General features: G+C 37.4%; 1 protein-coding gene across 1 annotated transcript in view; it reads right to left on the minus strand.

Annotated features, from left to right (window-relative positions):
- Window positions 1-15,502: 15,502 nt before the first annotated feature.
- Window positions 15,503-24,540, minus strand: part of LOC134609318 (serine/threonine-protein kinase SBK1-like) — a 34,129-nt gene continuing 25,091 nt past the window's right edge. The window contains exons 2-6 of the mRNA XM_063452998.1: window positions 23,780-23,793; window positions 22,334-22,397; window positions 21,744-21,946; window positions 20,611-21,161; window positions 15,503-15,557 (exon numbers count right to left, since the gene is read on the minus strand). Of these exons, the coding sequence (XP_063309068.1) occupies window positions 15,503-15,557; window positions 20,611-21,161; window positions 21,744-21,946; window positions 22,334-22,397; window positions 23,780-23,793 (887 nt within the window). The remainder of the gene's footprint in view (window positions 15,558-20,610; window positions 21,162-21,743; window positions 21,947-22,333; window positions 22,398-23,779; window positions 23,794-24,540) is intronic.

Raw genomic sequence — 24,540 nt, forward strand, 5'->3', positions numbered from 1 at the left:
AATATCCTCTGCCAGATATTGTTATAGTACATAGGGTATCAAGTTGCCCATGCCTAAATTAGCATAGAAACTCTAACAAGACCATGCATTGTTACTAATCTGCTTTAAAATACCACTGATACTACTCCAAAGAAATTATATAGCATCTTTTCCTTACCTTCTCAACAATAATGGATTGAAGGATCCCTTCTGTTGCCACCTCTTGGACATATATGTAGTGGTTCAGGGTATCGAAGAAGTAGGGGTAGGTAGTAATGATACCCCTGTGATGAGAGACCGCAACCTTGAATTCCTTGACAAAGGCATCTTGGTGGATTCTTCATCATTTTTAGCGCCACTGATCGAACCTGGTAAAAATGATCAAAACAATTGTTAAAACCATTTTCATGGAAACAATTAACTATAGTAACAGTAATGAGTGTCAGGCATAGCATGAGCATGTTTAATATACTATTAAGAGAGTTCTCTTTAAATGCTCCAGTATTTCTTTCTGGGTCCTGTGTGCGTGCATACGACACTTGGAAATTAATTTAATTTGCCTATTGTTTTGGCTGTGCCAGTGCAGCAAGATATACAATGTAAAGACGAAAAAAACAGCAAAAAACCCTATCTTTTAGTTGGCTACCAGTTTGTGCAATAAGTGAAATTTCTGCTTAAAGTACAGGTTGTTATAGCCAATAACACTTCTAGATACTGTATGTTATTAGATGAACACACGTGTCTCAACAAAGGTTTTGGTGTTAATCAAACGGTCTATGTACCTGCTAGCTTGTCATGAGCCTGGTACTGCTCTGGAATCATCTGTATCTCTTGGTTTTCAGATGTATTTTCCATTGCAATGACCTGGAAGGCAGGTTCTCTATTCAGATCCAAAGCGTAGACCTGAGGGTGCAAAACATTAGTTTTAAAATATGCTTTTTTTTATAATCTATTGTAGGTAAAGATACATCTAAATGTATTTCTGGTCAAATATTTTATAAATAAACTAATACAAACCTACCTTCATGTACATGGCCTCCTCGAAGACCTGAGGTCCTTTTACTACACTTGATATCCATGTACAAGTGTCATGACATCTGTAAGCTCTGCCATTGCTATTGCTTCCTGTCCTTGGCTGACAAAGAGCTTAAACCTCTCACCTATTAATATTCAGCTCTTTGTATCTCCATGGTATATGCAGGTAATTGTAAACAATGCCACCAGACATTCTAAAGGAAGGATCCAGTGAAAGTAAACTGGAAAACCTAACCAATGCTTCCCTGGTGAAACTCTGCCAGGAAACAGGGGGAGCATCTAACTCTCCGTATGTTTTCCAGCTTGCAAATATCTGGAATTGATGATCTCTGTTTACAGCTTCCAGCCATGGAAAGCAGCCAGTGAGAGCTACATACAGGGTGACTCCAAATGCCCAGACATCAATACTTGGACTCAAGTGTAGATACTGGTTAGGTTCCAGAATAGAAAGCTCAGGTGCCATGTATGGTATTATATGAGACATCGATGGGATGAATCTACCAAAACGTTCTGTTAGACCAAAATCTCCAATCTTGATGTTGTGGCATTCTTTATCCATAAGCAAGATGTTGTCTGGTTTCAGGTCTCTATGCACCAACCCTTGATTATGAATGAAAAATAATGCTTCGGAAATCTGAGCAGCACAACGCTTCACAATGTATTCTGGTAACCCAACCTAGAAGATTAGAAAAACAATTATTTCAGTAAAATATGCAGTAGAGAAAAATATAAACATATTTACCAATATCATTTTCAAAAACATTTTAATAAATCGGCTGAAAACTCTCCTCTAGCAAAAGTATTTCTCAAATATTGGTTATTTTGTTGTAAGCAATGATTTACATACTTGTTTAATTATCAATGTATGTCATACATCCAGTTCTCAATGATATATGCTGCTGAAAACAGAACAGAATATTTCTAATATTTCAATATTCGGCAAGAGTTGACAAAGTAATTAGCACTTTTTATGGAGATAGCTGTGTTATTAAAACTTTAAATGAAATCAACCTGAACATTGATAATGATTTAACCAAACAAAGATGCAGCTAGAACAGGTGTTGGTAAGCAGTTGCCTTCCTGTTCTTGGTGATATAAAATTCCATCAAATCTCCTCTGCCAGATTTTGTTATAGTACATAGGGTATCAAGTTGCCCATGCTTAAGTTAGCATAGAAACTCTAACAAGACCATGCGTTGTTACTAATCTGCTTAAAAATACCACTGAGATTATTCCAAAGCAATTGTTTAGCTTTTTCTTACCTTCTCAACAATAATGGATTCAAGGGTCCCTGCTGTTGCCACCTCCTGGACATAGATGTAGTTGTGCAGGTTATCAAAGAAGTAGGGGTAGGTAGTAATGATCCCCCTGTGATGAGAAAGATAGACCGCAACCTTGAATTCCTTGACAAAGGCATCTTGGTGGGTTTTCTCTTTCTTCATCAGTTTTAGCGCCACTGATCGACCTGGTAAAAATTATCAAGACGGTTGTTAAAACCATTTTCATGAATACAATCAACTATATAGTAACATTAATGTGTCAGGAGTAGCATGAGGATGTTTAATACTATTAAGACCGTTCTCTTTGTGCTCCAGTATTTATTTCCAGGTGCCTCGTGCGTGCATGTGACACTTGGAAATTAATTTCATTTGCCTATTGCTTTAGCTGTGCCAGTGCAGCAGGATATACCATGTAAATAAAAAGACAAATAACATAACTTTGTTGGCTACCAGGTTGTGCAAAAAGTGAAATTTCTGCTTGAATTACAGGTTGTTATAGCCATTAACTATTCTAGATATTGCGTTATTAGATAAACCAACGTGTGCCAACAAAGGCTTTGGGGGATATTAAAACTATGTACCTGCTAGCTTGTCATGAGCCAGTAAAACTTGACCAAAGGTCCCTTCTCCAAGCTTTTCAAGAACCTGGTACTGCTCTGGAATCATCTGGATCTCTTGGTTTTTGGATGTATTTTCCATTGCAATGACCTGGAATGCAGGTTCTTTATTCAGATCCGAAGCGTAGACCTGAGGGTGCAAAACATTAGTTTTAAAATATGCTTTTTTATAATCTATTATAGGTAAAGATAAATCTTCATTACTAACGATGCTAATATTTAACCAATGTTTGCTACAACGTGTTTGACAAACTTCCAGTGAATGCTAATATCCTATGTTTGTTAGCATCCTCTGTACATTTACCAAAATTATAATTTTGCTGTTCTGAATCAGAATACAGATTTGTAATCTTTTTTTAATACATTGCAATCTAAAGCTATGAAGTGTAGACCGTTTCTAAGTGGGGAAACCTAAAGTAAGACAAATCAGCCCATTCCCTGTAGAACAATTCTCTCCCACTCCTTTTCTCCTGCCAAAGATTAGTTGAACTTAGCAGGCACAAAAGAAATAATGAAAGCATGGTACAGTGTATCTTTAGTAATTTTTGGTGGAGAATGGGTCCATGGAGAGATATGCCTCCAGAAAGTGGGAAAAAGAGTGCAAAATGCATTTATAGGGTGTGAGGAGTATTTGAATACAATTGGAGAGACTATATAACAGATGGACTGTGTATAATGTCATCCAGACATTTATATGTAAAATTAGGTAGCACTTTATACAGATGTTATTAACACGTAAATGCAAATGGTATATTTCAACAAATAGTATTTAATAGATTGAATTGTTCTTTTAGCCAAACCAAATTTTGTGCCGACGTTCAGAAGTCACCTGTTAATATTCGAGTGTCCTGACTAACCCCAAATGAATTATATGCTATGAATTAAAGGACAGAACCAGTCTCACAAACAAAGCTACACATTAAAACATTTCTCTCCACCTACTGTGTACTACAACTCTCAATCACGCTATAGGTTGACTGAGACTTACATGAAATTTAGTCCAACATACACAGAGAACCAAATGTTGTTCATCCAACAGGAATAATCATGTACATTTTATTCTCTGAACATCTAATTGCTTGTTTCTATTTCAGTATTCAGTTAATGTTTTAGTTTCTTTAAACAAATTTGTATTTTATAGCAAAGAATCCAATTTTCAAATTAGAGGAGCTGTAGACCGTTTCCATCTCTACTATTTTAACCTACTCTTTGCAACTTATCTATCACCATGTGTAAAAAAAACTAAATAATTACACTCCCTTCAAACATCCTGTATCAGTTTTTAAGGAATAGATCTTACCTTTACAATATTACTATCAACTCTGGGTTGAGATCACTTTGGAATATTGAAAAAGTGATATTTCAAAAGTTTGACACGTGGAAATTGTCTCCTACAGTCCAATGTCTTCAAGAGGTTCCTGCTAAACCAACAAGAAGTCACATTCTGAAGGCTGTAAGCCTTCTAATGGTCTTTTATAGGAGAACTGCCCTGACTAAACCATAAACCCCTCCCTTAATTAAATGCAAATTGAGTAGCCCGCCAATAGCCTTTGTCATGTTAATAGATGTGAAGATTTATATTGGTCAGTGTTCAAGCAGTGGGTGGAGGAAAGTAATTATATGCAATATGTTAATTAGAAATAGACACTACAGTATCTGTTCTATTTGCATTATAAGCGTTATAATAACCTTTTAAGAAATGTGTAATGTAAAGATAGCATAAACCTTGTGGAGGGAAACTTAAATTATACAGTCTTAACATTCAATGAAAGTTATTTATTTATCATGATTATGTGTAGGAAGCTCAAAAGATAGGTTCACCTCTATCTTTCTGAGACCTCGTGCATCAATCCAGTTTTTTTTTTTTTGTTTTTTGTTTATGGCAAAAGTTGCACATGATCACTGTAGAGAATGAAATATGTAGTCTTTATTAAACTGGAGTACTGCTAAATTGTTTCTGCATTTTTTTAAGTGATTTTTTGTGATAATATATAGGTTGGATTTTAAGATTAGAAATTGGTCTATAGCTTCTCACTATCTTAATTTAACCTGACCTCACATTTTGATAGTCCTTAACACTGCATTTCTTGTACACCCCTAAACAAACCTTTCCTTACTAACCAAAAGTCACCAAGGGGGCCGCAAAAATATGCTGTTTTTTTTAGTTATAACACTAAATTTATTTTGCTCTTAATTTATTGGCGTTATATATTTAAATATATAATTTATCTTATATTGTTTTTTAACAAGGTGGTAAAGATAACCAACTGGCTTTAAAATAACATTTTATTCTATACGATAAGTTGAAACACAAAATATGGATTAGATATAAAATCACAAACACAAACTATGCTGCACCACCAAGGTTTGTATTATAGTTGGTATAAAGTAGATTCTTAGTACATAAATCGGTATCCTGAGATCATATGGTTAATGGGGTTTAGATCCCGGTGCTGGACTTTTCCCAATCATAGAAAATCTCACAATACAAGTACAATAGTCCGCACACTGGGTTAAGCCCCTATATTCAATAGAAAAAATTAAATGGAGGATATGGAAAGTATGAAAGTGCACATTTATTGGTATAAAGACATAAACAAATGGCTTTAGATTGTCATGGCAGACCTCATAGGTACTCAAGGGTTAAAACAGGCATGATATATTATACAGATGACATGTTGTCCCCAACAATAGCATAGATATCCAGGCAAAATAAACAAGCTTTGCAAAATTAGGACAGATGAATGAAAGGAATAACAAATTGTCACAATACCTGCTACTGCCAGACAAGAGAGACCACCGACACCACTACCAGAAAAACAAGTAATGCCAGTACCCTGGACGCGTTTCATACCTCCCTGGTGCTTTCTCAACATCATGTACCTTGCTACACGAATATTTGTCCATTACTGGCACTTTTTCCTTCTTAACATTGAGTGGATCTGGTTTAAATGGAAAGGAAATCCAATATTGGAGGTTGGACCTATGGAAATATCTTGAATCTCCTCACCAGCTTAACTACAATCCATACTTTTTCAGACTTTGAAAAACGTGTCCTGGTATCAGTGCTATTTGAACCCTCTTTTACTGTGCACATCATTCCTATAATGCATGGTATTAAATCAGGCCTAGTATGGCACCCAGTCAGTGAAACAAAAAAAGCAAGGATGGATGCAATATATATCTGGCACAAGTATGGAGACCGGGTAACAGAAAAACATAGATTATATATCATTACAGATCAATTTCAATATATTACTGGCCTTTTTGTAGAAAAAAATCAATTATTAAACACCTCATGAAAAAATAGGAGTTTGAGACATTCCAATAAACTTTATTTTACTAAATTTATATATAAATATAGTGTATATTAAAAGTGGGGTCCACTTTGGACGCTGAAAAGGCCTTTGACCGCCTGAATTGGTCTTACATGGAACACACACTCTCAGCGTTTCAATTCTCAAGCCATTTCATTAAGAGCATAAAGGCCCTTTACTCATCACCTTCCGCCAGAATCTTTAATACAGGCTTTACCTCCCGTAGCTTTTCCATAAAAAATGGAACAAGACAGGGTTGCCCCCTATCACCCCATATTTTTATACTTTGTCTGGAACCCTTGGTTAGACTTATCAAACAGGACGCCTCCATCCCTGGCCTTCTTACACCAGCAGGAGAAAAAAAGATAGCTTTTTGCGGACGATATCATGCTATTTCTCACTGACCCAGCACGCTCAATCCCCTATGTAGTAAATACCTTGAAGACATACGGCAGAATATCGTATTATAAAAATATCAATAAAACACAAATACTTCCTTTCAATTTGGACTCTAATACACTTGATGACCTTAAAGCCCAATACCCTTTTGAATGGCGGAAAACCTCGATCTCCTATTTGGGAGTCAAATTAGCTCACACCCCGAAACAAATGATCACAGAAAACCACGTAGAAACACTAGTAAAACTCTCCAAACAAGTGGACACATGGGACAAAACTGTGTCTTGGCTAGGTAGAATTACTTCACTCAGAATGATGGTAATACCTGTCATTTTATACCTATTTAGAACGCTGCCCATCGCCCTCCCTAACGCACTCCTGAAACGTTTCCAGAAGCTATTAAACGCACATGTCTGGAAGAAAAAACCACCGCGAATATCTTTCAAGTCACTATGGTATCCTATGGATAAAGGTGGCCTGAATATACCAAATATTAGAAACTACTATATAGCAACAGTCCTAGCTCAGGGAATCGATATAATAATGTGCAGATCCAGCCCAGTATGGCTACATCTCGAGGAGAGATGTGGCGAGATACGGCGCATCTCGTATGCTCTGTGGTCCACCCAATCCCCCACGTCGCCAAATATGTTATCAGCTTCTAAATTTTTGTTGAAATCGTGGAAATCTTGGAGCCCCCTATTATGCCCGGGTACAGAATTGCTATTTTCAGCTCCATTGCAGGCACTTACGGCTATATCCCCAGACTTGTCCACACAACAATGGGTTTCTAAAGGCATTTCCCGTATTCACCAATTATACTCAGCTAAGGGGTTGCTTCCCTTTCCTACCTTACAAGCGAATTTTGACCTATCCTCGTGGGACCTTTTTGTATACTTACGAATCAAAAATATCCTACAATCTAGATCTATAAAATATATCCATTCTCTAGCGATGAGTAAACTGGGGCATATATGTTTCACAGCTCATAAAAAAGCATTAGCTATAAAACCCCTTTCCTTATGCTACTCAAACCTGTCGACGAATGAGGAAAATGTTAATGATAAGTTACCCTATATGCTTAGATGGGAAAAGGATCTGGATGAAACATTCCCTATGACTAGTTGGATAGACGCTATAACTCATACTAAACATTCATCCAAATGTGTTACCCATTGGGAAGCGTTTTTCAAATTATTAATGAGGTGGTACATGACCCCGTCCAGGTTAGGTAGGATTTATCCAGGTTCGACAATGAGTTGTTGGAGATGTGACGACCCTAATGGGACATTGAAGCATATATTCTGGGATTGCAAAGTCCTACATCCCTTTTGGTTAAAAGTTCAAAGATTAATCACCTCGCTCAGCGGTCACATTCTCCCACTGTCACCCGCTTCCTACCTCCTCCATCTGTCACCTGAAGTACATAAGCTCTCCTCCAGAGCGGCGGTGTTAAATGTCCTTATAGCAGCCAAACTAAGTATTGCGGCCCACTGGAAAAGCAAAATATGCCCTAACGTCCGGGAGGTAGTAAGTCGAGTCCATTCCACCTACATTTTTGAAAAAGAATGGGCACATAGAGGAACCAACCCAACTTTCCTCAAACTCTGGAGCAACTGGGAAGCCGTTGCGGCAAACGCCCAATAATCTTATCTTCGTAAACTCTGACACATGGGTTACTTAACCTTCACCATACCCTCACCTCTCCCCCTCTTTCCCTGTTTATATAATAACGTAGTGTTCCCTACAGTTAATATTACTACTTTGGGAATTTCACTTATACAATTACAGTTCATGATGCTAGTCATATGTAGGGTGTAAGTTAGTCAAGCTCTATCACCGCATCTTGAAGTGGAGCAGCACGGATAATAGGATCACATTTTCTTATAAAACTTCCATGCACAATGTATCACACTATTCCATCTACCCAAGAGGTTATATATGTGACAAATCTCTTGTCAGGGTGCCCTAGATGGGAAACCACTAAAAATTGTTAAAACCACTAAAAAATTGTTAAAACTAATATGTATTGGGGGGAATGTTGAGCTCATTGCCGCTAGCACAGTAATTTCGGTAGCTAATTACGGGCAATATTTGTCCTATGTATTTCCTGTATATCACCAATGAATACAACTGAAAGGCTCACTGTTCTTCCTCATCATATGACGCACCTATGGAACCCGGTTACACCATGGTATACTTTATGTGTTTAAAAAATTGCATTCTGTAACGATAATTTAAATTTTTAATGGTGTATTATGTATTGTTAATGTGTATTGTTATTATCCCGTACAATATACTGCAAAAATGGCATTGGCTGTTCTGTAACCTCATATATGTGAATTTTTCCCACCTTCTTTGCAAATCAATAAAAAAAAATATATATTGAAAAAAAAAAGTGGGGTCCACAATGCTCGGTATAGTGGTTACTGAAAACACAAATCTGTCTTTAGACATGACAAATAACGAATGTCGATATATTCTAAAAATACAATAGTAACTATTTGAATATGCAATAATTTTCTGCAATTTAATTGACTAAAGGGATTGGTGTGATATTAATTCTAATGCACTTTCTTTTCCAGATGTATTTGCATTACAACTGAGTTAGCTGGCTAACACTTTTAGAATATTAAGCTGAATTTAAACTGTGTGACCCATTGAATTCAAATTACCCCTATCCAATTGTATTATGTTTCGACGTTGCCTATATGAACAGATTTAGTTGTCCAGCAGTTTATTTTTGTTTTATAAACTGGATCTTGCGATGACTATTATAATTCTGGTAAATTTCAAGTAATTTTAATTTTCAGTCCAACAAACTGCAAAAATTAATGTAGATTTGTAGTGAAATTCTATAAATTTAACAAAGTATTAACAGAATCTTAGATATATTGCAAACACAAGAACTGATATAAAATACAGAATTTCTATATTCGATGAGGTATGGCCTGCGTCTGGAAAAAGTTTGAGCTTTGGTTATGCTATGAAATGAGATTGGGCAGACTAGAGTTGTGGAAAATGTTATGTTACTTTTTTCATTAGACTTTAATAGCAACATATGAAAAATAGGAGTAATTGGAGCCATAGGTATTCACTTCTTTCTCAGATCTTTTTTTGTACCATACTATACTGCCGTATCTAGAAGTAATATTATTTGTACATCACATTTATTATTTGGGTTACTTGGAAGCTTCAAATAAGATGCTTTACTTAGTTCTGAGTGTCACAAATCATTACAGCTCCTTCTGTGCCAGCCTTCAGAATTGTTAGATTAATCATTTTACAGATATTTGCAGGTCAAATTTTCATTTGGTCAAACTATTAATAACGATTATTGTATTTCTTACAAATGTAATGTTTACGCTACTAATTTAGAGGGGTCTTGTTCTACAGCTCATTGAAGTTTGTCCACATATATTAGCATATTGTCCAATAGAAAAAGACCTTTTAACAGAACAGTGCTTGGTAGGATTATATTTTTTTTTCCAGAGCCAATCCTCCTTTAGATTAGACGTAGTATTTTTTTTTTTCTTCAAATATGTTTGACCACAAACATCATGAAGACTATTACACCCCCTACATGAGTGTTTGAGAATCCAGGCTTTTAATCACATTTATTAGTCAGTAATTTATCTCAGAAAAATCCTTGGGCAGTTTAGCCAACTTATTACAACATATTATTGGTAATATGTCAAATTAATTAAAGCTCCCTGTTGGAAATAAAGCGAGTCCCTTTTCTAGGACACTCACTTCTTCTTACTTGATGAAATTACTACATTTGATAGAATTCTATTACCAGTAGTCAGTGAAAGGGTCATTTTTCTGTTCTAAAACTTTGCTTTTGGTGGATTCATTTTCCTTTTTTTTTTTTTTGCCATTTGTTTGAATGTTTTTTTTGTTATGGGGCTATGTATTAATGCCGCACTCCTGATTATTCATTATTCTGGCTCACCCTATAGGTGAGTATGATAACACACATGCTGTCATTCACAATTCCCAAATGTTATATCCTGTATTCACTATTTTGGTATCAGTAAAACTGAATTTTGTTTTACACTTATGTTTTCTTTGCTTCAATGTGGGTCTTTTTTTTTTTTCTCTTCTTGACTCATGCCAAGCAAACTACAGATATATTCACAAAGTGCCAGCTTGTTGTAAAAGATTCCACAGAACATCAAATTTTTTAGCAATTCACTTTGTACAATAACTGTTCCTTTCTGTTAGCTTTCTCTTATATTCATTATATTATAGACTATGTGGGATATATTAGCATTCTATAATTAATAGTGAATGTGGAAAGCTCTCTGTATTGGTTTTCCTTTTTAAACTTTTTTATTGAATGCCTCTTAAACTTACTTTTACAAATTTAAAACCGATACCATATTATATTATAAACTATTCACAATTGATCCCCAGAAGCAAACATTATTAGTTACCAGATCCATATAAGTAACCATTATAGATGGTGCTTCTACTAATTGAGAAATTAAGGTCTAAATTCTACTACCTACGTCAATGTCTAGATAGTGATATCCAGGGATTATGGTTTTAACGCTGATGTATAACTTTTCAATTTGCTCTAACAGCTGGTTTTCTGGACTAGTCAAATTTTTGGGGGTTTCTAAGATACTCCTACAACTACAATATTTCTCCTCTTAAATCCTGACAGGATTTCTACCCAAATGGCTTACACATTTTACTTGTATGCAGAGCCGACGCTACCATAAGGTTGCACAAGCAACCGCCTTAACCTCTCCTAACCTGGAAAAGCGGTGCAGAGGTGAAAGGAATGAAAGAAGTCAGTCACTATAATTAGTGGCAAAGGCCACATAGATATATATCATATTTTAGGCCGCAACACTCTTGGCGGAAGAGTAAGTGTCCAGGGGATGCTAGGGGTGTACTAAAAAGTGAATATGTGAAAATAAATGAAACAATCTGGCATTAGTTTCCCTTTTTCCAAAAATTCTACCCCAAAGGTGTCCTCAAATGTCTATATAAATATATATATATATATATATATATATATATATATATATATATATATATATATATATATATATATATATATATATATACACATATATACACACACACACACAATACATAGGGGTGATCTTGCTAAGGAAGTTAAAAATGGTAAAACATGGACAATATAGGTTTTATCAATTGGCCACTCTCAATATGAAAGTCAAAAGAGCATTCGGAGTAGTATTTGTTTCAGGAGTGTTTATTTCATTTATATTGTCCAAATTGAGTTAAAAATCTGTAAGGTGCATCCAGATAAAACATGAGCAAATACAACTTTATTCACTTACAAATTAGTTGGTAACAGCAATCCTATGCATTTCATCCCACATCGAGAACAATTCTGCAGTATGTACAAGTGAGGCATAAATATACCTCCCTGCCCACCATATTCTTATAAACCCCTCTTAATTGATCCATCCATACTTTCATTGGCTTTCCGACATTGTGCAGTCCGTGCGAAGATGTCGTGTTCCAAGTATGCGTTACATTTCATTCTGGAGTTTGTGTGCTTGCAAGTCACCTTCCACTCATGTCATCACGTCGTAGAAGTGATGATGTGTGCATTCCGAATTTGTTCCACTACACTCTCTGCCCGATCGGATGTAAGTAAAAGTCCTTACTCCAAGTTATCCAGTGGGCATGTAGAGAAAAGGGAAGATGGGTTAAATGACATAAGTGCCTATCCCTTACAACTAATAAACTATGATCAAAATTTCCTCTATGAATGAATAAATATAAAGATCATTAACAAGTTGCAAAAGACCAAGCAGTTGTGCAGGATTCTAAGACCAGACAGACCAACGTGTGCACAGCCTGGATTGACTACAAGAAAGCCTATGACACAATGCCACACACATGGATACTGGAATGCTTGGCTCTATACAATATCAATCAGACAATAAAAACTCAATGGGCAAGTGGAAAACAACTTTAGAAGTAAATTCCAGGACACTTACTCAAGTGAACATCAAATGTGGCATATATCAATGTGATGCACTATCCCCAATGCTGTTCTGCATAGGCCTCAACCCCCTTAGCCAATTCATCAAGAAGAGTGGATACAGATACAAAAGTGGAGCTACCATCAGCCACCTACTCTACATGGTGACATCAAGCTGTATGCCATGAATGAGCAGGTCACTGACTCACTGATCCACATAACTAGGATATACAGCAAAGACATCGCAATATAATTTGGACTAGATACGTTTGGAAGGATGATGGTGTCATGGACAGTTAGGATCCAACAAGCAAAGACGGCAAATACGAAAAGACAGTAAGCCTATTACCGGACTTAAAAATGGCCGAATTAAATGCCAATGGAGTAGTACAAGACAAGCTGAGGTCTGCGATACAGATGACCGAATAAACGTTAAGAATAGCCAAAGGTCAGGGACAATAGGAGAAAATTCCACGACAAGCCAGGGTCAAAATGCCAGAATTACATAACTCTTGGATAAACCAAACAAATGGAAACCACGACAGGGCATCAAACAAATGGACCAGGGAGTTTAAATCGCCCAGATAAGGCTCTAATTGGTTACTGTAACCTGGTGCTTCCAAAACGTGTGCACTGTGATGATATGGTGATGCAAGCAGGTCCACGTCACCAGCATCAAAAACGAAGGCCGCGCTGTTAAATTGTGGCCCTTGGAAGTGACTGGCATTCGTGAGAACACCGGCACGATTTTTGACCATGTAGCGTGGAGAGCGTAAAGAGGACCGGCAAGAGGTAAATTTAGTGTCTGTGCTGATAGTGTGGACACGCTGTCATGCTGAACAGGGTGCGGGCTCATGACCGCGCCGATTGGGCGTGGGAACTGTTAGGGTACCTCCAGTAATAAATGCCCAAACCGCCGTTTAGTGAATGCTCCCCGGTCACAATACTGGGGTCTGGTAGCGTATGCAGTATAACCATGCGAACCACCAGCTAGGGAACACTCCAAACTCCCGAACGGTACCGGTACGGCTCTCTCCCTTCTTGAGCTCCAACCATACGAATCACCACTTACAGCCGAACGGCAATAGGTTCCAAGCGGCACATAATCCCAAATAAGCAGTCTCTAGTTGCCGGTAATAAAATCCCCCCCCAATAACGAGACCAAGATCCGCTTTGAGGGTAAAATACAAACTCGGTTTACTGTGGGCTACCTGCCCGTATTTATGCAGGTCTCCCACTTGGTGGACACTCCCCTAGGGGACCAAATGGGAGACTGGAATAACAGAAGGACATGGGGACATTTCAGGCTTACATCCCCACAATATTCCCAACATGCATCAGTTTCCTCCCCTCTGCTCGGGAGATAATTGGGAAGTAATTCAATTATCTCTCCGAGCAGAGGCACATCACCATTTTAACTCAGTTATAAAACACATTAAAATCCATAACTTTCTAACTGCCGAACATATTGCATTCGTATAACACATCCCCAGATAGCCTGGATCTGAGTGCATATTATTGGTGAATAGCGCTCAGATCCCATACGCATAGTTCAATCGCCATGGAGTCAAAGTCGGTTATAGCTCTTCGGTATGCGATCGACTCCATGGGAAGGCTATCTGGGTTAAGTCCATTCGTGTTGTTAAATCTCCCGAACGGCCAGTATTCGTATTCCTCTGATTGAGAGGGGGAGGTCGATGGCTTCAGCGGTGTTCGGTTGAAAGTGTCCGTTTTGAGTTCCATGAAATAATAATCGAACACCGCTGGGCTTTCGCATAGTTAAAATGGACGCCGCCTCGTGGTCGACATACGAATGACGACCACCCTGTCTTTGGTCTTAATTGAGAAGTGGCTGCGGTTAACCTCAACGTTCTAATTGGGATCAATAGGTTAATGAGCAGCACACTTCTCTCCTGGGTGGCCGGCCGTTCGGTAGTTGCGGTCGGCATACGAATGGGGAAATTCATGCAAAACAGACAGACGGACAGTCTTTTTAGTCCATACGGATGGGTCTGTCACAGGAACATGGAATCCCTGGATTGGCAGTGTGACAGTACATCCCCCCTCAAATGCCCACCAGGCGGACAGGACGTGGCTTAGCAGGAAACTTGGCATGAAAAGACCGGATCAGACAAGCAGCCTGCACATCGGACGCGGGAACCCAGGACCTCTCCTCTGTGCCATACCCCTTCCAGTGAACCAAATATTGCAAGGAACCCTGGGAGAACCGCAAGTCGACAGAGGGAGGAACATTAGCCATTGTGTAACGATTACATATCAATAGTTTCAGCAAGGAAACATGAAAAACATTGTGCATGCGCAGTGTACGAGGCCGTTCCAGGGCAAAGAAAACAGGATTACCCTTCCGTAAAACACGGAAGGGACCTACAAACCGTGGTGCCAATTTCATTGACTGAACTTTTAGTCGCAGATTACGTGTAGAGGGCCAGACCTTGTCACCCACTAAGTAGTAAGGACCAACAATCCTGCGTCTATCTGCAAAATGCTTAAAACGTTCAGCTGCTTGGGAGAGAGTCTTTAATCTGAACCCAGGTATTCTGAAGAGAAGACAGATGCTGATCTAACACAGGCATACCACTTTTAGAAAAGGAATCCGGAAGAACAATGGAATGACGACAATGATTAATGTTGAATGGGCCAAACCGAGAGGAGTCTTGTGTCGAGTTGTTGCGTGCGAACTCAGCCCAGGGAAGGAGATCAGAGCAGGTGTGTTGGTTATGGGAAATAAAACATCTTAAATAGTTTTCCAGAGACTGGTTGGCTCTTTCAGCTTCACCATTAGACTGTGGGTGGTAAGCAGAAGAATAAGACATCTTGATACCCAACTCACTGCAAAACTTCTTCCAAAACTTATCAAATTGTCTGGACAAGACATCAGCCTTAGTATTTCTGGTACAAGACAATGACAAGCATATAGGAGAAAGTGGCTGTAGATCTACAAATATAACACAAAATATAGCGTAATACTGTTGTGAAAATAATAAAAAGCGCAAATTTAATGAGCACTCACAAGATGTAGTGGAATAAATCGCAGAAGAGTGCCTCCCCTGATAGTATGGGGGGCTATAACCAGGACGCCTCTTCCTTTAGCAAACTGCTGCAAGTATGGAGAGCCAAACTCAGTTTACAGGTAAACAGCTTTTATTTATCCAAAATTTAAAATAGAGCTAAAAAAGGCTTAAAAATACAAAAGTTCCTTAGGAGTAATCCTACATGTTTCACCCAAAATTTGTAGCAACATTATACAAAAAACAATAAAATAATTTAACAAATGTAACAAAATACTTTACTTTAAAGCAGAATATAACCCTCCCCCTTGAGTCTCTCTTTATAAATGGCTCTTGATTGTTGGAACCTTGGGTGTTTCCACGAATAACGCAGCTGTTCGAAATCTTCTCTAATGATTTTCAAATTGCCTGGTCTGATCAGCATTCACTTCCTGGTTCCTTGCGTCATTTCCGGTGCGCCGTCCTTCCTGAGAGCATTATGATGACATGTGCGTGCCATACGGCTATGCCCTGCGTTCCACCCTCGATATGACTTTTTATGTCTGTATTACAAGAGTAAACTTAGTCATTTATATATAGTTAATGTTTTTCTGCTTGTATAAGTGGGATAATTTTATCATAGCCATTTACATGGGGACAGTGTCCAGTTTTTCTTCCCCCTATGGGAAAAATAAGCCTAATGTATGAAAAAATCAAATGGGGGAAAAAAAATGAGTGAAATAAAATAGAATAAACCAGTGTTCTTACAACTGAGTGCATTTAAAATCCATTTGGAGATGAAAATAGACACTTATTCCCTTACCCAGGCAAATACATGTTAACCATTCATTGCAATGGGAAAACTGTCCAAGTAGTAATACATGTATATACTAAAACTATAATGGGAAAAAAAAAACATATAAAATAAGAATAAAAAATAAGAAATAAAGTGTGAAAAATAATGGTAATTATAAAAATAAGAATACATGTAAATAAAAATATAAATAAAAATAAATATAAAAATAAAAATTTAAATCAAAGATAATCTGTAATGAAATAAAATACAAGGCCTCAGGTCACCTTCCTTCTTAGAAACAAGAAAAAAACAAGCACTCCAGCAGGAGAGGAGTGACGTATGAAACCCTTAGAGAGTGGGATTCCTGTATGTATTCATCCATTATAACACTTTCCTATGGGGATAGTGGATACACACTACCTCTAGTAGTACCAGGCAATGAATCAATGGTACAGTCGAAAGGTCTGTGTGGTGGCAACGTTTCAGCATGAATCTTGTTGAACACCTCTTTAACGGACATATATTGGGAAGGTATTTCCATGGATAAAGGTGTGGCAGTGGGTACATTAATAATAATAATAGTTGATTGGTTGTGTATGTCTCTTTCCCTGCGTGAATCACCCCAAGATAATACTTCACTCGGAATTCAATCACTATGAGAGCTGTGTAAAGAAAGCCAAGGGAAACCCAAGACAACCGGACAGGATGGAGAGGATATAACCTGACAAATGGATTCCTTATGTAAAACACCTATTGATAGATTTATGGAACATGTCTCTTGGTTAATAAAAGGATTTCTTAGAGGTCAAATATCTATGGCCTCAACGGCCAAATGGTGTCGCTCTGCCTCTTAGTGGTGCATGACTCAAGAGTATATTCAGCTTCTATATGAAATTTTCTGCTGCTCTAAAATCTATGAGCTTTGTTGTTAAAAATTGCATCTCCCTAAGATAGCGAAATAGGAAGCAGGAATCAATTATGTACATGTCCCCTACTATGCCTCATAACACCTAAGGCTGGTCCCCTAATGGTCCTTAGGTGCGTACATTTTCTGGACGGATAGGTCATGTTCATCGTAGAAGACCTCGTTTGCCACAAAGAACACAAACCCTCACCTCTCCTGTATTGCTTCTCAGCCTCTGATAGCTTAGTTACACCTAACTGCATAGGTTCAGGATCACGGCAGAAGAGAAAAATGAGGAGCCAAAGAAATAAACAAATGCTTAGGTTTGCTCTTCATCTTTTTCTCCTTCTCTGAGCCTTTTATCCATTTCCATCGTTATAAATTTGTTTAACCCCTCTGTTAAAGCTTTAGCAGCGGTTTTGTCTAATATGGTGTCATACAGTCCCTCTGTGAATGCTGTAACCAAGCCACTATTAGTCCAGTTGACTTTGTGAGCTAAAGTTCGAAATTCGATGGCATAGTGATACTGTACGATTACCCTGCTTTATGCGCATCAAAGCCTTCGCAGCAGATTTTTCTTTCCCTAAAGGTTCGAAAGACAGCTTGAACTCTGACAAATTCCTTGTAATTATAAGCTATGGATCTCTCACTTTCCCACAAAGGGTTAGCCCAAGCTAAAGCCTTACCAGTCAATTGTTTCATAAAAAAAAAACAATCTTTGTTCGGTCAGAAGGAAAGACCTAGGTGAAGCCTCAAAGTGATACTCAATCTGATTAAAGAATCCTCGACATTCGAGAGGGGTTCAGCACTAAACCTAGTAGGAGGTGTCAACTTAATAGAAGGGATTTTATAGTAGGAGGCTTCAGACACTGCAGGCTGGAGAGTCATAAGTTTGAAGTGCCTGAGCAAACTGATCCATCCTATGATCAGGTTCTTCTACTTTGATCTCGTAGGTAGTCATTTGCTGGCTTATATTGGCAGGATCCATAATGGTACTGTCGTAATGTCAAGGATAGATTGGATCCGACAAGGATCGCAAATATGAAAAGACAGTAAGCCTATTACCAAACCTTAGAATGGCCGGATTAAACACCAATAGAGTAGTACAAGCCAAGATCAAGTATACAGAAGTCAGAATAAACAAAGAATAGCCAAAGGTCAGGGACAATAGAAAGCAGAAAAGTTGACAAGCCAAGGTTAAAATGCCAGAATTACCCTAAATATATAACGTGCTCTCAGATAAACCAAACAAATGGAAACCATGACAGGGCATCAAACAAATGGACCAGGGAGTTTAATTAGCCCAGGTAGGGCTCTAGTTGGTTACGGTGACCTGGAGACGTCTGCTTCACCAGTGTAAAACGGAGGCCGTTCCTTTAAATTGGAAGCGGCCAGCATTCGTGAGAATGCCAGTGTGATTACCGGCAGTGTAGCATGGAGACCGGAGGAAGACCAGGCAAGAGGTCGATTTTATAGCTTTAGTGTGTCCGTGCTGATCAAGTGCAGGCATGCTGTAATGCTGACCGGGCATGGAGTCTCCGCGGATTGCCAGTGTGACAGCAAGAAAAGATCAGGACAGAAGGATTTCAAGTACCAGAAATCTGAATAGGAGATGTGGAGAATATCTACAAGTACCTGGGGGTACCACAAGCATATGGCAACCACGAGGAAGAGGCAAGGAGGATAGCAACATCCAAGTACCTCCAGAGAGTCACAGGTCTTGAAGTCCCAGCTGAATGGCAAGAACAAGATCCAAACCCTACCGGTCATAAAGTACCCAGCTAGAATAATCTGGCAAGAGAAGGATGTCAAGACCCTCAAGTCTCATATAAACCCCTCTTAGGAGCCATAGAAAGCATTGATGGATCAACTATTTTTTGTTTCCGTCTCAGATTTACTGCTATTCAGTTCAGAGCTCTGCCCTTTTTGATGTGATCACACTTTGTTCTGTGTGCCCAAGCCCGTGTGCTTGCAAGTCCACACCCATTCGCATAATTATGTCATGGAAGCGATGATGTATGCGTTCCACCTCACCGATCGGCTGTGAGTAGTCCTTTGTTCAAGTCATTCAGTGGGCATGTAGAAAAAAGGGAAAGAGTGGGTATGATTAAAGTGCTTGTAACTAAACATTTTTCAAATCTAAATACTTTATTAATGAAAAAAATGAGAAGATAAAAAAATATATATGAAAATTCTAGTATAAAGCATAATTCATATATAAATTAACTCTATTCAAATTTACGCACAAGACACCTGAATAAACTGGTTTATATATGGATGCATTCTTTCATAACTAAATCTTCCTTAATGGGTATATCCAATTATGTTACATAATCCTTCCCCCAATAAAGCTAAAAGGAGGGGGGGGGGGGGAGCGAAGGTATATGTTAAATTATTGGACAGATTGTATAAAAATGTATTTAAATTTTATGAAATGATGGGTAATGTGATTACTCCTTAAGCAGATTTTTAGAAGTATTTAAAAATGGATGAGAGGGGATAAAGGATGGTTAAGACACACAGGTATACATATATTGGGATGTAGTGTATGCACCTGTACCACAAATCCACCTTCATAAACTTACTACATTGTAAAACTCATCCTGGTGCTTTTTGCTACACTGTAATGACATGACCAACCATTGTGACATAATAAAAGCTAAATTGGCTATTGCTGGAATTCAGACAGGAACCTTGATCGTTTCAGCCTTGTGTTTAAGAGCTTTTTTGGAAAGCTCCCACCCTACCTGAGCAGAATGCTCTCCCCGGCTGTTCCCACCTTCTATAACCTCCGATTCAGTACCAGTACTTTAAGTAGTCTACCTAAATACAAAATAAAAATGTTACGTTCCTCTTTTTCCTACAGAGCACTGCTATTATGGAATAACCTTCCGGACACTATCAAATCCCCTCCCAGCCTAAAATCCTTTAAGAAATCCTTCTTTACATATCTCAAAACAGAATGAACCTGTAATAATGGTTGATTACATTTCTTACCTGTTCTGTATTAAATTTATATATGTATTAATATTATTTTGAAAATTCTATTGTACCCTGTTGTAACGATGTAGGGTTAGTGGGCCCAGGACATGCAGAAAAATGCTAGAAATCTAAATATTTCTGGTAAAATATTTTATAAATACACAAATAATACAAACCTACCTTCATATACATGGCATCCTCAAAGACCTGAGGTCCTTTTACTACACTTGATATCCATGTATAAGTGTCATGACATCTGTAAGCTCTGCCATTGCTATTGCTTCCTGTCCTTGGCTGACAAAGAGCTTAAACCTCTCACCTATTAATATTCAGCTCTTTGTATCTCCATGGTACATGCAGGTAATTGTAAACAATGCCACCAGACATTCTAAAGGAAGGATCCATTGAAAGTAAACTGGAAAACATAACCAATGCTTCCCTGGTGAAACCCTGCCAGGAAACAGGGGGAACGTCTAACTCGCCATATGTTTTCCAGCTTGCAAATATCTGGAATTGATGGTCTCTGTTTACAGCTTCCAGCCATGGAAAGCAGCCAGTGAGAGCTACATACAGGGTGACTCCAAATGCCCAGACATCAATACTTGGACTCAAGTGTAGATACTGGTTAGGTTCCAGAATAGAAAGCTCAGGTGCCATGTATGGTATTATATGAGACATCGATGGGATGAATCTACCAAAACGTTCTGTTAGACCAAAATCTCCGATCTTGATGTTGTGGCATTCTTTATCCATAAGCAAGATGTTGTCTGGTTTCAGGTCTCTATGCACCAACCCTTGATTATGAATGAAAAATAATGCTTCGGAGATCTGAGCAGCACAACGCTTCACAATGTATTCTGGTAACCCAACCTAGAAGATTAGAAAAACAATTATTTCAGTAAAATATCCAGTAGAGAAAAATATAAACACATTTACCAATATCATTTTCAAAAACATTTTAATAAATCAGCTGAAAACTCTCCTCTAGCAAAAGTATTTCTCAAATATTGGTTATTTTGTTGTAAGCAATGATTTACATGTTTAATTATCAATGTATGTCATACATCCAGTTCTCAAGGATATATGCTGCTGAACACAGAACAGAATATTTCTAATATTTCAATATTAGGCAAGAGTTTACAACGTAATTAGAACTTTTTATGGAGATGGCTGTGTTATTAAAACTTTAAATGAAATCAACCTGAACATTGATAATTATTTAACCAAACTAAGATGCAGCTAGAACAGGTGTTGGTAAGCAGTTGCCTTCCTGTTCTTGGTTATATAAAATTCCATCAAATCTCCTCTGCCAGATTTTGTTATAGTACATAGGGTATCAAGTTGCCCATGCCTAAGTTAGCATAGAAACTCTAACAAGACCATGCATTGTTACTAATCTGCTTAAAAATACCACTGAGATTATTCCAAAGCAATTGTTTAGCTTTTTCTTACCTTCTCAACAATAATGGATTCAAGGGTCCCTGCTGTTGCCACCTCCTGGACATAGATGTAGTTGTGCAGGTTATCAAAGAAGTAGGGGTAGGTAGTAATGATCCCCCTGTGATGAGAAAGATAGACCGCAACCTTGAATTCCTTGACAAAGGCATCTTGGTGGGTTTTCTCTTTCTTCATCAGTTTTAGCGCCACTGATCGACCTAGTAAAAATTATCAAGACGGTTGTTAAAACAATTTTCATGAATACAATCAACTATAGTAACATTAATGTGTCAGGAGTAGCATGAGGATGTTTAATACTATTAAGACCGTTCTCTTTGTGCTCCAGTATTTATTTCCAGGTGCATCGTGCGTGCATGCGACACTTGGAAATTAATTTCATTTGCCTATTTTAGCTGTGCCAGTGCAGCAGGATATACAATGTAAATAAAAAGACAAATAACATAACTTTGTTGGCTACCAGGTTGTGCAAAAAGTGAAATTTCTGCTTGAATTACAGGTTGTTATAGCCATTAACTATTCTAGATATTGCGTTATTAGATAAACCCACGTGTGCCAAAGGCTTTGGGGATATTCAAACTATGTACCTGCTAGCTTGTCATGAGCCAGTAAAACTTGACCAAAGGTCCCTTCTCCAAGCTTTTCAAGAACCTGGTACTGCTCTGGAATCATCTGGATCTCTTGGTTTTCTGATGTATTTTCCATTGCAATGAGCTGGAAGGCAGGATCTTTACTCAGATCTGAAGCGTAGACCTGAGGGTGCAAAACATTAGTTTTAAAAACTGCTTTTTTTTAATAATCTTTTATAAGTAAAGATAAATCTTCATTACTAATGATGCTAATATTTAACCAATGTTTTGCTATAACATGTTTAACAAACTGTCAGTGAATGCTAATATCCCATGTGTTGGCATCCTCTGTACATTTACCAAAATTATAGTTTTGCTGTTCTGAATCAGAATACAGATTTGTAATCTTTTTAAAACATTGCAATCTAAAGCTATGATGTGTGGAAACCTAAACTACAAGACAATTCAGACCATTCCATGTAGAACAATTCTCTCCCACTCCTTTTCTCCTGCCAAAGATTAGTTGCAAACACAAAAGAAATAATGAAAGCATGATACAGTGTATCTCTAGTAGTTTCTGGAAGAGGAATAGATCAGTTATTCAGAGTGGATCCATGGAGAGATATGCCTCCAGAAAGTGGTAAAAAGACAGCAAAATGCATTGATAGGGTGTGTTAATAGACCTGAGGAATATTTTAATACAATTGGAGAGACTGTATAACAGATGGACTGTGTGTATAATATCAAGACCTTAAATGTAAAAGTAGGTAGCACTTTTAATAATCGTTTTTAATAATCCAAATTGTGTGTGTATATATATATATATATATTTATAGTGTATAATTCAAACGGTATTTAATAGATTTAATTGTTTTAACCAAATCAAATTTTGAACCAACGTTCAGAAATCACCTGTTAATATTCCAGATCCAGAGTGTCCTGACTAACCCCAAATGAATTATATGCTATGAATTAAAGGACAGAACCAGTTTTACAAACCAAGCTACACATTAAAACATTTCTCTCCACCTACTGTGTAATACAACTCTCAACCTATAGCGTGATTGAGACTTACGTGACATTTAGTCCAACATACATGGAGAACCAAATGTTATTCATCCAACAGGAATAATAATGTACATTTTATTCCCTGAATATCTAATTGTTTAACCGAATACTGAAATAGAAAGTTTGTCTATAAACAAATCTTGTTGTATAGCAAAATAACCAAAATTTCAAACTAGAGGAGCTGTAGACCGTTTCCATCTCTACGATTTTAACCTACTCTTTGCAACTTATCTGTCACCATGATGTGTTAAAAAAACAAAATAATCACACTCCATTCAAACATCTTGTATCAGGTTATAAGGAAGTGTAGATCTTACCTTTACAATATTACTATCAACTCTGGGTTGAGATATCACTTTGGAATATTGAAAAAGTGATCTTTCAAAAGTTCAACACGTGGAAATTGTCTCCTAGAGTCCAAAGTCTTCAAGAGGTTCCTGCTAAACCAACAAGAAGACAAATTCTGAAGGCTGTAAGCCTGCTAATGGTCTTTTATAGGAGAACTGCCCTGACTAAACAATAAACCCCTCCCTTAATTAAATGCAAATTGAGTATCCCACCAATAGCCTTTGTCATGTTAATAGGTGTGAAGATTTCTATTGGACAGTGTTCAAGCAGTGGGTGGAGAAAAGAGATTATATGTAATATGTTAATTAGAAACAGACACTACAGTATCTGTTCTATTTGCATTATTAGCATTATAATTACCTTTTAAGAAATGTGGAGGTTGAAAGATGCATTATTTATTAAACTGGAGTACTGCAATATTGTGTTTATGCTATTAGATTTTATGATTAGAAATTGGTCTATAGTTTCTCAAAATATAAATTTGACCTCAAATTTTGATTGTCCTTCACATTGCAATATATCGTGTAAATCGCTAAACAAACCTTTCCTTATTAACCAAAAGTCAACAAGTCAGCATAAAAAATATGCAATTTTTTTGTTATCCCACCAAACCTATTTTTCTGTTTAAAGATAAAGTAAAATATATATTTAAAAATATAACACCAATAATTAACTGTGGTAAAGACAACCAACTGGCTTTAAAATAACCTTTTATTCTATAACCTGCCTATATATTAAACCATACTATTCTACCAGCTGTAACCTGCTATAAATCTCATATATTGTGTTGTTGACTTAAAACTATCCAA

The sequence above is a fragment of the Pelobates fuscus genome, chromosome 4 (genome assembly GCF_036172605.1).
Source record: "Pelobates fuscus isolate aPelFus1 chromosome 4, aPelFus1.pri, whole genome shotgun sequence".
Lineage (NCBI taxonomy): Eukaryota > Metazoa > Chordata > Amphibia > Anura > Pelobatidae > Pelobates > Pelobates fuscus.